This window comes from Procambarus clarkii, chromosome 10 (assembly GCF_040958095.1).
Source record: "Procambarus clarkii isolate CNS0578487 chromosome 10, FALCON_Pclarkii_2.0, whole genome shotgun sequence".
NCBI lineage: Eukaryota > Metazoa > Arthropoda > Malacostraca > Decapoda > Cambaridae > Procambarus > Procambarus clarkii.
Genome location: NC_091159.1, coordinates 44,848,536 through 44,862,851, shown reverse-complemented (window position 1 = coordinate 44,862,851; position 14,316 = coordinate 44,848,536). Strand labels below are relative to the sequence as shown.

The 14,316-nt window shown below is 47.6% G+C and overlaps 1 protein-coding gene across 1 annotated transcript; it reads right to left on the bottom strand.

The window, feature by feature from the left end:
• Window positions 1-230: 230 nt before the first annotated feature.
• On the bottom strand, window positions 231-14,106 carry LOC123773864 (uncharacterized). The gene is made up of 5 exons (XM_069322367.1): window positions 14,050-14,106; window positions 11,000-11,178; window positions 4,881-7,969; window positions 4,388-4,527; window positions 231-251 (listed from the first exon to the last, which is right to left on the bottom strand). Exons 1-5 carry the CDS (start codon window positions 14,104-14,106, stop codon window positions 231-233), a joined length of 3,486 nt encoding a protein of 1,161 aa, XP_069178468.1.
• Between the last annotated feature and the right edge of the window lie 210 nt (window positions 14,107-14,316).

Here is a 14,316-nt window from a genome sequence, read left to right as displayed (position 1 = left end):
CAGCCGGATCGTAGTCCTAAGTGCCCGGGTTCGATCCACGGCAGAGGCAGAAACAAATGGACATAGTCTCTTTCACCCTTGTGGCCCAGTTCACCTAGCAGTAAATAGGTACCTGGGAGTTAGACAGCTGCTACGGGTTGCTTCATAGGGGTGTGTGCGTGTGTATATATAAGAGAAATATATGTAGTTGACATAATAGAGGAAAAATAAATTGATTAGATAGGCGGGGTTTAAAAGCCAATAGCTCGATTCTGCAGACACAAATAGTAAATAAAAATAGTAAATACACAGCGGATAATTGTTACCCTGCCTCCACTATCAGGCTGTCATTTCACTTCTCGCTTCATTAGAGTAATACAATGGCCACATTCATGGGCTATCGCTGTTAAATGTTACACTCACAAATATCCTGGAGTAACAGAACTTCAATGACTATGCCACTACACTCAGTATCTGTGTAAAAATCCTGTCCTCTTGACTGGGAGTCTGGCTTCGACGCACGGCTTTAAACCTTGGCCAATTATGGTAGGCTTCACTTGGTGTCCGCTCTTATCCCGCTCTCAGGTCGCAGTGAGTCCGTAGGGTCACTGAACTGCCTCGCAACGCCCCAGTGGGAGTCACGTGACCTCAGGTCACGCTCCGACTAGCGGGTCCACACGAAACTTAGCCAAACAGTTCACTTATGTCCACTCTCACGGGGCTCTGTTCTGGTGAGGGCAGAAAGCCCGCCTGATACGATGGCACCACCCGCAACCATATTGGAAATTCGCACAGCTAGGCTACCCTCCCGACATTCACAAATATCTAAATTGTATAATAAATATTTATCCTAACTCTTTCTAAACTGAAGTCAAAATAACTCTGTGCCATCCATCATACATGTTTATATAATGTATGACTCTTGACAGCAGGAATGAGGATGTTATACAGTAGGCAACATAACACTGTCAACTTAATTCTAGACATGCATCTCAATCATTTTCTAAGATGAGAAAACATACACAATTTCGTGAATACCCACAGTAATGTTAGGTGGGATTGTGTGTACAAAAAGACTGATCTCAGATGTAAGGTTCATCGAGGCAGCTGAGATGAAGAGAATTATGATTTACCCAGAAATATAATAACATTTTTTGCAGGTCAATTATTGTTAAATAATACATAACGCATGTGCAGCTTAATAAGAGTCCACAACGAATAATAAAACACATGAGTGTTAATAACTGGCAGCATTCAATTACCGTTTAAAAGACTTGAGAGTTAGTGTAACTTCTTAACCTTGTTAAGAAGTTACTGAAATTAATCATTTAATTATACTAATTATTAATAAATCTTAATAATTTTAATTATTATTAATAATAATTAGTAAAATTAATAATTAATGTTAATAATAATAATTAAAATTAATAATTATTAATATTAATAATCTGAAATTGATTATACAAATAGCCATTGGTAAAAGTGGAATGTTATTAGCAATAAATCGTCTGCATTCAAGCCAGATAAATTAATTCCTGGCAAGCAAGGGATAACGAGCCAGCGAGGTGTTTGCTCAGCCCACTCTCCACAAAGGAGAACTGTCAGCGGAACGTGAGCATGGTGGCGTCCCTGGCTTTTATACTTCAACCCAGAATAATTTTGAAAATACTGTAGCCAGTCAGTACAATTATTTAAAGATGGCCACAGGTACAAACTAAGAACACTTCAAGTTTCCATTCCACACTTCTATAAAACATTAGTTAAGTAGAAATATATAGTTTGTTGGCCAATTTAACTGTATCTCTATTTAGTCTAAAGTGGGGAGGTTATTAGTGGGCAAAGGCTTCAAAAATAGGTCAATGTGAATTGCATTTAATATTGCCTTATTACCCATGAGCCGACAGTGTGTTGACCAACACCAGCAGCCATACTGAAGACTGCTACAACACTTCAAGTAATGCTGAGTCAAAGAAATGTTTAGCCAACTTTATGGTTCCTCTGAGCGCCTTCCTGTTACTTATTAAAAATATATGTATAGCAGTCTTGCTCTGTTTTTACATGCCTCATTAACTTTGCATTATCTGCAAACTTGAGGCGTATGAGCTCACTCTCTCAGGTAGATCATTCATATAATTTAGTGTCATGGGGGCTGTGATACTTGTTGTGGTATACTCTATGTAAACCTACCACTAGACTGAGCTCCAGGGCTGCCTAATTACTTTCTAACATACAATCCAGCAAGCTCTCCAAGTGGGGTAGGTCGAGGCCCGGCCCCTAAGGAAAGTACTCCCACAAATTTACCTGTTTTAGGGTATGATAGACCCCTCTACACTGGATACAAGGAATAACAAGTATGTATTCTTTATGGTTTACTAATCACAGAACCTTTCCCCCTGAGAAGACCCTGGCACTGCCTGTTGGCAATTACTTTATGCTGAAATCTTCCTGGGACAGGAATAAAGGCTCAAAAACGAAACGTTCTGGGCAAGCCCAAAACCCTCTGAAGGAGGCACAGTTGCAACATCCTGTAACCCACAGTTGCAACATCCTGTAACCCACAGTTGCAACATCCTGTAACCCACAGTTGCAACATCCTGTAACCCACAGTTGCAACATCCTGTAACCCCCACAGGCATAAGAAAATTCTCTCAAAACTCATTCACACAAACACAATAACAGTGAAGCAAGCTTAGAGTTGCGTACAGATAAAATAGTTATTACAGTAAATCGGTGGCCAATACTTAAAATTAATTCATATGGACTTAACTGAGGCAAACTCCCAAGAATGAACACAACATGACCACTAATCCTCTAGTTCAGTTATTAATTGAATCCGTGTTGGAACAGTCCCTCAGAGTAGTTCAAATAATCATACAGTAACAGTCTATTCTGACTCATTTGACAACCACTTTTTTTTTACATTGTCACACTATATATAATGTACCCTTCTGGCTGTTTATTAATTCACTAATTTACACATTATATATTCTTTAAACTAGCCAGGAGCTTACATTGCAAAACGGCTTAGGGGGCAGCCAAGGGCATTGTCCCTAGAACTGACACCAGAAGTCAAATTAAAACCTGGAAAACGTGAACCTAAATGTTCAACAACTAACCGGATAGCCTAAATTCAAATTCAAATAAACTAACCCCCTCAAAGTTTCGTGTAAAAAAAAATTAATGTATGCAATCCACTTCTCTCGACAATTAACAACAAGTTTGCTACAACTGATGTAATGTCCATCTCCTCGACAACTCCAAGTCATGATCTGCATCCTGTATAAGTGATAAGTTCTTCCAAAAGAATATGATCCATGCAAGTGCATTAAATTACAATGAAAATGCCGCAACTATTGTGCATCAGAATGCCCAAAAGAAAATAGCTTATGTACTCAATGCAGTATAACTGAGTGACTCTATGAATTCACTCAGTAAACGCGGCAGCATGACTAGAAGACAAGGGGTAAGTGTGTGTGTTTGCCGGGAACAATGGATATCCAAAGCTGCCGTGTAATGGGATCATGGTAAAAGCAGATATTACCTCCAATATTACCAGTCCATTACCTCCAATAAGTGTATTGGAGGTAATGGACAAATGTTATGTAATAGGGTAATTAAACGTCATATAAAATGGTATGAAAAGAGGAATGTAATTGGAAATGCAAATGGAGAAGTGTCATTTTTGTTGAAAGGAGAATAAATAAATTGCATTACTTCAATGTATAGCCTCAGACAAAATAATGTGTACAAGGGAAAAATGTTCTCACGCACAGGTTAAAATCTGATTTAAAATATCCTTCCAGAATCAATGAACAAATCAAACACAATTATTTTGAAAGGAAATTCTGAGACTAATTACTTAAAGGAAGCAACTGCATTTATTTTCAACACAAACAAGACATTAATATTTTCAAGACAGTACAAGCAAGTGAGAGTGATGAAAGGTAGGAGGTCTCTCTCTCTCTCTCTCTCTCTCTCTCTCTCTCTCTCTCTCTCTCTCTCTCTCTCTCTCTCTCTCTCTCTCTCTCTCTCTCTCTCTCTCTCTCTCTCTCTCTCTCTCTCTCTCTCTCTCTCTCTCTCTCTCTCTCTCTCTCACCAACCGTGTACATGACTTCCGCTCTATCTTCTTATCTTGCGGTTATCTTGAAATGACATCGGGGCTTAATGTCCCCGCGGCCCGGTCCTCGACCAGGCCTCCTTTTTATTACACATCCCCAGGAAGCAGCCCGTAGCAGCTGTCTAACTCCCAGGTAACTATTTACTGCTTGGTGAACAGGAGGGCATCAAGGTGAAAAGCAAACTCTGCCCATTTGTTTCCGCCTCTGCCGGGGATCGAACCCGGTACCTCAGGACTACGAATCCGAAGCGCTGTCCACTCACCTGTCAGGCCACCCTACATGATGCTAACCATGTAAATGACACCAACACTGTATATGACACCAATAATATGCATGACACCTACAATATGCATGACACCAACACCTTGCATGACACCTACAATGTTCATGTCACCTACAATGTTCATGTCACCTACAATGTGCATGTCACCTACAATGTGCATGATGCAACCGTTACAAACAAACAACAAATACAGCGACCAAACACAACGGGCCAAACAAAGACAACAAATGATGACGCAAAAATAATGAATATCTATATGAATATCTATCTATAATAATGAATATCAGAATTATAAAGACATAAAAGTCTGGAGTATAATGATGGCAGGTAATGAGGCCTAACAATGAAGCCAAATAATGAAGCTAAGTAACTCTCATTATTTACTAAATTTAAATATTTTGCGAATTGTTTTGGGATTCATTAAACGCATTTTAACGTGACGGGCAAGAGGGAAATATGTGTGTGTGTGTAGGTAACTATAGCACGGAGGCTGTGACTACTGTGTGGGGGGCCCCGGGTGTAGGGGCCCTGATTGTGGGGGCCCTGAGTGTGGGGCCCCTGATTGTGGGGACCCTGAGTGAGGGGCCCTGAGTGTGGGGGCCTTGAGTGTGGGGGCCCCTGATTGTGGGGGCCCTGAGTCTGGGGGCCCTGATTGTGGGGGCCCTGATTGTGGGGGCCCTGATTGTCGGGGCCCTGAGTGTGGGGGCCCTGAGTGTGGGGGCCCCTGAGTGTGGGGGGCCCTGATTGTGGGGGCCCTGAGTATGGGGGCCCTGAGTGTGGGGGGCCCTGAGTGTGGGGGTCCTGATTGTGGGGACCCTGAGTGTGGGGGCCCTGAGTGTGGGGGCCCCGGGTGTGGGGGTCGTGAGTGTGGGGGCCCTGAGTATGGGGGCCCTGAGTGTGGGAGGCCCTGAGTGTGGGGGGCCCTGAGTGTGGGGGGCCCTGATTGTGGGGGCCCTGAGTCTGGGGGCCCTGATTGTGGGGGCCTTGATTGTCGGGGCCCTGAGTGTGGGGGCCCTGGGTGTGGGGGCCCTGAGTGTGGGGGCCCTGGGTGTGGGGGCCCCTGAGTGTGGGGGGCCCTGATTGTGGGGGCCCTGATTCTGGGGGCCCTGATTGTGGGGGCCTTGATTGTCGGGGCCCTGAGTGTGGGGGCCCTGGGTGTGGGGGCCCTGAGTGTGGGGGCCCTGGGTGTGGGGGCCCCTGAGTGTGGGGGGCCCTGATTGTGGGGGCCCTGAGTATGGGGGCCCTGAGTGTGGGAGGCCCTGAGTGTGGGGGGCCCTGAGTGTGGGGGCCCTGATTGTGGGGGTCCTGATTGTGGGGACCCTGAGTGTGGGGGCCCTGAGTGTGGGGGCCCCTGAGTGTGGGGGCCCTGAGTGTGGGGGCCCCTGAGTGTGAGGGGCCCTGAGTGTGGGGCCCCTGAGTGTGGGGGCCCTGATTGTCGGGGCCCTGAGTGTGGGGGCCCCGGGTGTGGGGGTCCTGAGTGTGGGGGCCCTGAGTGTGGGGGCCCTGAGTGTGGGGGCCCTGAGTGTGGGGGCCCTGAGTGTGGGGATCCCTGAGTGTGGGGGACCCTGAGTGTGGGGGTCCCTGAGTGTGGGGGCCCCTGAATGTGGGGGCCCTGAGTGTGGGGGCCCTGAGTGTGGGGGCCCCTGAGTGTGGGGGCCCTGAGTGTGGGGGCCCTGAGTGTGGGGATCCCTGAGTGTGGGGGACCCTGAGTGTGGGGATCCCTGAGTGTGGGGGGGCCCTGAGTGTGGGGATCCCTGAGTGTGGGGGACCCTGAGTGTGGGGGGCCCTGAGTGTGGGGATCCCTGAGTGTGGGGACCCCTGAGTGTGGGGGGCCCTGAGTGTGGGGATCCCTGAGTGTGGGGGACCCTGAGTGTGGGGGGCCCTGAGTGTGGGGATCCCTGAGTGTGGGGACCCCTGAGTGTGGGGATCCCTGAGTGTGGGGGCCCTGAGTGTGGGGATCCCTGAGTGTGGGGGCCCTGAGTGTGGGGATCCCTGTGTGTGGGGGGCCCTGAGTGTGGGGACCCCTGAGTGTGGGGGGCCCTGAGTGTGGGGATCCCTGAGTGTGGGGGACCCTGAGTGTGGGGACCCTGAGTGTGGGGGACCCTGAGTGTGGGGATCCCTGAGTGTGGGGGGCCCTGAGTGTGGGGACCCTGAGTGTGGGGGACCCTGAGTGTGGGGATCCCTGAGTGTGGGGGACCCCTGAGTGTGGGGGACCCTGAGTGTGGGGGGCCCTGAGTGTGGGGACCCCTGAGTGTGGGGGACCCTGAGTGTGGGGATCCCTGAGTGTGGGGGGCCCTGAGTGTGGGGGCCCTGAGTGTGGGGGCCCTGAGTGTGGGGGGCCCTGAGTGTGGGGACCCCTGAGTGTGGGGGGCCCTGAGTGTGGGGATCCCTGAGTGTGGGGGCCCTGAGTGTGGGGATCCCTGAGTGTGGGGATCCCTGAGTGTGGGGATCCCTGAGTGTGGGGGCCCTGAGTGTGGGGGGCCCTGAGTGTGGGGACCCCTGAGTGTGGGGGGCCCTGAGTGTGGGGACCCCTGTGTGTGGGGATCCCTGAGTGTGGGGATCCCTGAGTGTGGGGGCCCTGAGTGTGGGGATCCCTGTGTGTGGGGGGCCCTGAGTGTGGGGATCCCTGAGTGTGGGGGGCCCTGAGTGTGGGGACCCCTGAGTGTGGGGATCCCTGAGTGTGGGGGCCCTGAGTGTGGGGACCCCTGAGTGTGGGGGGCCCTGAGTGTGGGGACCCCTGAGTGTGGGGACCCCTGAGTGTGGGGGGCCCTGAGTGTGGGGGGCCCTGAGTGTGGGGACCCCTGAGTGTGGGGGGCCCTGAGTGTGGGGACCCCTGAGTGTGGGGACCCCTGAGTGTGGGGACCCCTGAGTGTGGGGGGCCCTGAGTGTGGGGGACCCTGAGTGTGGGGGACCCTGAGTGTGGGGACCCCTGAGTGTGGGGGGGCCCTGAGTGTGGGGGACCCTGAGTGTGGGGACCCCTGAGTGTGAGGACCCCTGAGTGTGGGGACCCCTGAGTGTGGGGACCCCTGAGTGTGGGGACCCCTGAGTGTGGGGGACCCTGAGTGTGGGGGACCCCTGAGTGTGGGGGCCCCTGAGTGTGGGGACCCCTGAGTGTGGGGGACCCTGAGTGTGGGGGACCCTGAGTGTGGGGGACCCTGAGTGTTTGGGACCCCTGAGTGTGGGGATCCCTGAGTGTGGGGGACCCTGAGTGTGGGGGACCCTGAGTGTGGGGGACCCCTGAGTGTGGGGACCCCTGAGTGTGGGGGACCCTGAGTGTGGGGACCCCTGAGTGTGGGGACCCCTGAGTGTGGGGACCCCTGAGTGTGGGGGACCCTGAGTGTGGGGGACCCTGAGTGTGGGGGACCCTGAGTGTGGGGGACCCTGAGTGTGGGGGACCCCTGAGTGTGGGGATCCCTGAGTGTGGGGGACCCTGAGTGTGGGGGACCCTGAGTGTGGGGGACCCCTGAGTGTGGGGACCCCTGAGTGTGGGGACCCCTGAGTGTGGGGGCCCTGAGTGTGGGGATCCCTGAGTGTGGGGGACCCTGAGTGTGGGGGACCCTGAGTGTGGGGGCCCTGAGTGTGGGGGACCCTGAGTGTGGGGGACCCTGAGTGTGGGGATCCCTGAGTGTGGGGGACCCTGAGTGTGGGGGACCCTGAGTGTGGGGACCTTACCTGTTGATGATTCTGAGGATCAACTTCCCCGCGGCCCGGTCCCTGACCAAATCTCCTGATTGCTGGTCTGATCAACTAGGCTGTTCGATTTGGCTGCTCGCAGCCTGACATACGAGGCACAGCCTGGTTAACCAGGTAACTGTAGAAGGTGATTGTCGAGTTCTATTCTGAACACTGCGAGAAGTCGGCCAGTTATGCCCCGTATGTGTAAGATTCTTCGATGATGATCGAGTTCTTTCTAAGCGTGACTATTGTACCTCTGCTCTACAGTGGGGCAATTTTTTGCACATCCTGCCATGCCTTCTGGTCTCGTGTAGTGTTATTTCTGTGTGCAGAATTCGAACCAATCCTTCAAATATTTTACATATGTAAATTAGTATGTATCTTCCGCCTGCGCTCTATGAAGATTTAAAACAGGAACTCTGATTTAACATTTCAGGCGGTCCCAATAATTAAGATGTTTTATTGAGTGGATTTTAGCGGTAAAATTGCTGACTCTCCAGGTCACCAATTTCTCTAGCTTTGAATGTGACTGTGTGTAGCAATATTCCACGCTAGAGAGCACTAGTGTCTTAAAATGTATCATAATTGGCGTGGCATCTCTTGTTTGGGAGGTTCATGTCTTGTTTGGGAGGTTCATGTCTTGTTTGGGAGGTTCATGTCTTGTTTGGGAGGTTCTTGTTATCTAACCTGTCGTTTTCCATGCAGTCATGACAGCTATTTTGTTGTGTTCTTTAAAAGTAAGGTCTTCCGACATGATTACTCCTAAATCTTTCGCATTCCTTTCAATAGTGAGGTTTGGCTGTTTTATATGTGGTTTCTACTTCGATGTTTTCGTATTTTCCATAGAGCAGCCATTGGAACTTATCATTTGACATTATGTTATTTTCAGTGGCCCATTGAAAGGCTTGATTAACGTTGGATTGGAGATTTTGCTGTGTCCTCTATGTGTTCTACTCTCATGAAAATTCTGGTGTCATCTGCAAAGGCTGATACTGTACTATAGTTTGTATCCTTATCTGTGTCTAAAATGAGGATGAAGAAAAATGCAGGAGCAAGTACGGCACCTTGGGGAACGAACTGATTCAGATTTTACTTTGTTGACTATGACACTCTGGGTTATGTTTGTTAGGAAGTTAAGTATCCATCTCCCTACTTAGCCAGTAATATATTTTGTGCACATTGTGTGTGTGCAATAACACCATGTTCACATTTGTCGAAAGCTTTTGCAAAATGTGTGTATATTACATCAGTGTTTTGTTCGTCATCCATGGCGTCTAAGGCCATGTTATAGTGGTCTAGCAGTTGTGAGAGGCTGAGCGCCCTGTTCTGAACCCGTGTTGTCCAGAGTTATGTACACACTGATTCCATGCATTTTGTGATCTTACTTCTTAGCACTCTTTTAAAAAAAATTATTATGTGCAATGTTAGAGTTAGTGGTCTATAGTTTTGCATCAGCTTTACTACCTCCTTTGTGTAGTGGCGCGATCTTCCCTGTTTTAAGTATATTATGGATAACACCATTATCTGGGCTCCGTCTGCAAAAGATGTTTAGGGTCTGTGATGTGTGCAACAATATTTTGTGCAATTCTTGATGAATATAGAATTCCACGAGTCTAGGCCTGGTGCAGAGTACAAGGGCTTGATGTCTATGGCTATTTTAAAGTCGAGTCGGGTTAGGGGTAATACCTGATATATGGTTTGATGTTGGTGTCACATTCATAAAGAATTCGTTTAGATTATTGATCTTCAATATGTTCAGGGGCTCACTGAGAACAGAATCGTACTGAAGCCTCAGTATTTCACTCATTTTTGCTGTCATCTGTGAAGGTTTCATCACCCTTGCACAAGGGCCCAATGCTAGATGTAATTTTTGTTCTAGATTTTGCATAGGAGAAAAAGTATTTTGGATTCCTCTCTTTTTTTCGCTTATGGTCTTTTGCTCTCTTTGCCTCTGCTGGATTGTATATGATTATTGCAACTTAAGCGTAATCGTTTCCATTTCTCTACATAGCCTTCCTTCTATTTCTCTTGGGAATTTCGTGAGGTCGTATGAGATGTTCGGCAATTTGTTTTCGTCGCCTCTAGAGGGAACGCCGTTATTTATTCCAGTTTGCATCTTTTTCTCTTTCTCCTGAGTGGTATATGACCAGCACATATTGACGACCAGACCACACACTAGAAGGTGAAGGGACGACGACGTTTCGGTCCGTCCTGGACCATTCTCAAGGCGATTGTGAATTCTCACAATTCTCTCAATCGACTTGAGAATGGTCCAGGACGGCCCGAAACGTCGTCGTCCCTTCACCTTCTAGTGTGTGGTCTGGTCATTATACTTTAGCCACGTTATTGTGATTCATCGCCTGCACCAGCACATATTTCTAGTGCTTCTGTGCCTATTTTCTCAAGGCACTGGCTTAAGTTTGCATTATCTAACTGTCTTTCCCAGCATATTTCTGCTTAATTTATTTGTTCCCCGTTAATCTGTTACTGAAAATGAATTGGCAGAATTCTCCTCCTTTTGGATTAGAGACGGCTGCACAGGTCTATTGCTCATGCATGTCTGAACTTTAATTAGGCTGGGATCTGAGTAACATGTATTTGTAATCATTATGTCCCCAATCAGTTTATCATTGTAAAAATATTATCTAAAGTGTTTTTTTTTCCTAGTGGGTTCTACTATTTGCTGGTTTAAGGCAAATCTGTCACGCATGTGGACGAGGCCACCGAGGTATGTGTGACTTGTGTTCAAGAGAGAACTGGATAAGCACCTCCAAAGGATACCTGATCAACCAGACTGTGACTCATACGTCAGGCTGCGAGCAGCCGCGTCCAACAGCCTGGTTGATCAGTCCGGCAACCAGGAGGCCTGGTCGACGACCGGGCCGCGGGGACGCTAAGCCCCGGAAGCACCTCAAGGTAACCTCAAGGGACTGTTCACACATACAGTCTTCCTTCCTGCTTCAGACTACTTTCTGGGATTCTCTGAGGACCATGAGTGCGGTCCTTGAGTGTGGGTGTCTCATCCATTCCTCCTTGACCCTTCTCTTGCAAGCTCTTGGAAGTCACTCCTCTAGGATCTTCGCCCTCATACCGAAGGCCGTGTCCAAACGCTGCTCCTCCCAGCTGACCAGGTAATTGACAGGGACTAGTTACGGTATTTATGTGGTTTCTCCTGGGCTCGAAAAATACTACCGCACTGTTCTTCAGTCGTAACGTAAACAATTCTCCCTCGTCCACCAACAACTGTGGACCGGTGACCCTCTCACTCGCCTACTCACGCTTGGAGTCCCAGTGGTTACTTACGCAGCCGCCTCAGAACGTCAGTGATACCTTACCGGGTGATAGACATGCACGTTGGTATCCCAGATGCAGCGGTATGGCGGCCCGTGGCACTCTGCACCTGCTCCTCACACCAGGAGATCACTTGCTGCTTGAGATGTTTGGAATAACAGCGGTCCCAGACTCACTGCACTCCATCACTGGTCACTTAGAATCTCGGTGGCAGGACTTCACCTTGGAATTCAGGCCACTCACCTGTAATCCTTGTTGATGATTACCGTTGACCAATAACTTGGCATGGCTTTCGAGAGGATAAAAAGGCTGCGAGGTAACAACCACACAGCTCCTCGGCCCAGCCGCTTGGACAGACACTGGTGGTCCCGGATCACCGACGTTTTCTGAGTTGCAATTTCCTGCAGATTTCGTTGTCTAAAACTCCCCCACAAAGCTTAGATTGGTTCCTCCTTGATTGATTGATTGATGAAGATTACGCAACCCAAGAGGTGGCACGGGCATGAATAGCCCGTAAGGGGTAGATAGCTTGTTTACTAAATGGGTTCCTCCTTAGGTACTCCGTCTTCTTAAACCCAGGCTCTTCGTACTTCAAGAAATACTCTAATTTCTAGGAACTGACCATGACACGTCCTCTCTGTACGACAGTCTAGCATGCAGTGCCGCCCCGGATGGCTGGTCTGCACTCAAGTGACCCCGGTGCATCACGTGATCTCAGCTCACCACCTCATTGGTCAATCCTACTAGCAAGTGTCCAGTCATCTTGCTCTCTTACATCCAGTGGACCCGGCGCCGTCGTCCCTTTCGAATCTTGGCGCGAACCTCTAGACAGCGGCGCTTGGCGCCTATCAAGTTCGATAACTGACTGGGCTTCTTCTTCCCCTGCAGAAACTTAAAACGTAATAAAATCTAAATCCTGGCCCTTGCCTCCTTATAGCATAGTAAAAATATACTAAGTAGGGGAGGCGTGCAACTGGAAGCCACACGTAACATCCCTGAGTGCAGACCCAGTGTGTGTGGCACTCAGACCGTCATTATTGTCCCTGAGTGTGAGGAACTCCTCAGTGTGATCCCTGAGTGTGATACATGAATGTGATCCATGAATGAGGCCCCTGAGGGGTGTGGGCTGTTTAAAAAGTGCCCTGAGAGGGGCCCTGAGTGCCCTGAGAGGGGCCCTGAGTGCCCTGAGAGGGGACCCCTAAGTTTGGACCATGAGACGGGGACCCCACCTAAGTCTAGATCCTGAGTCTTGACTCAGGAAATGGTACCCTGAATGGACCAATAGGAGGTACCCTATACCCCTTTTCCCTACATGCATTGTAGGTGCAGGTGGTGAAGGTGGTGGGGGGTCTCCTTCCCCCCTGCACCAGCCCATCTCTGTACACAAGGCTTCACCAAAAATAAGATCCCCCCCCCCCCGTCAAGCCTCGGGGCTCAGGGGGAGGCTTAGTAAAATATCCAGGATTAATTCCTGGAATTTTAATTTGGCTATTTGGGTCAAAATTATAGTTCCCAGTACTGTACTTGTCGGTTTTAAGAAGCAAAATAGTTATATCAAGTTATGCAATGTAAAGTTATAGAACATGTTTATGTCGTTACAGAACATTTAGTTATAGAACATGTTATATAAAGTTATAGAAAGTATAGTTATAGAACATTTTTATAACAAGTTACATAACATATAGTTATAGAACATGTTGTTATATTAACAATATTAGTTAGTAATGTCAATAAAATAATCTATTAATAAGTAATATTAAGCTAGTAATATCAACATTATAAGCTATCCCGCCAAACACACACCGAAACTACGACGTTGGTACAACGTTCGAACAAGTTTTAACACTTCCTAACCAGTTATAAAAACCAATATAGCAAGTTGTAACAGTGTTCTAATACGTCATAAACACATTAAGCCAAGATGTAACAACTTTATTACAAGTTGTAACAAGCGGAAAGTAGAGACAGTTTCGGTTTGTGTTTCCAGGGTAGTAATAGTAACAATATAGGCTCGTAATAGTAACAATATAGGCTCGTAATAGTAACAATATAAGCAAGTAGTGTTAACCATATAAGTTAGCAATATTAAAAATACAAGCTAGTAATATCAACGATAAAAGCTAGTAAAACTTAACACTATAAACTTAATATTAACAATACAAGAATGCTTCGATCCTGTCTAAGTTTGGTGGCCCGTATATAACTCCTGTTATAAGATTTTTAGCTTTTTCTTTTAATTTTAGCCAAATAGTTTCTGTGTGTGGCTAAATTTTGATTCCCTCTTTGAAACTACATTTCAAATTTTCCCTAACATGTATGGCTACTGCCCCTCCCCCTCGTCTAATATATCTATCTGCGTGAAATAGTTTAAATCCGTTTATTTGATATTCAGCTAATAGTTCTCTATTTTCTACATTCATTCACGTTTCGGTAAGTTCAATAATATCTATTGTTTCTGTGCAAACAAGAGCATTTAAATCGTTTATTTTGTTTCTCAGACTCCTAATGTTAGTGTAATATAAGTTATTAATAAGTATATTGTTATTTTGAAGCCTCAATAAGTGTATTGTTATTTTGAGGCCCTTCTCTTCCCCTGTTCATTTTGCCACTTTTATTCCCCCACCAACACATACTTTTATTACCTCCCCTCTCCAATATCAATTCCCATACCACTATCTACTAACAGTTTAAACCCAAACAAACCCCTCCAACCACAGGTTCCAACGAGTTGGCAACAGCAACTAGACAAATGCACGCCATCCTGAGCATACATGTCATTTCTTCCATAAAAGTGTTCCCAGTTATCAGTGAATGATATTGCATTTGATTTATATTTGTTTACTCGAAGACAATGAACGTGAATTCAATATTACGTTTTCTGTGATAAAGAGAGGCAGAGTGAAACAAAGAGAAAGGCGAGGGGGGAAAGAGGGTATGTTGGAGATGAAAGGTGGAAAGAGGAGAGTTAGG

What these genes read in the sequence shown, in the direction of transcription:
- LOC123773864 (XM_069322367.1), bottom strand. Translation starts at nt 14,106, where the DNA reads ATGGCGTGCATTTGTCTAGTTGCTGTTGCCAACTCGTTGGAACCTGTG. An exon ending in TGGAACCTGTGGTTGGAGGG is followed by an intron (nt 11,179 to 14,049) that starts GTTTGTTTGGGT and finishes TTACCTGGTCAG; the next exon opens with CTGGGAGGAGCAGCGTTTGG. An exon ending in CACCCGGGGCCCCCCACACA is followed by an intron (nt 4,528 to 4,880) that starts GTAGTCACAGCC and finishes TGCACATTGTAG; the next exon opens with GTGACATGCACATTGTAGGT.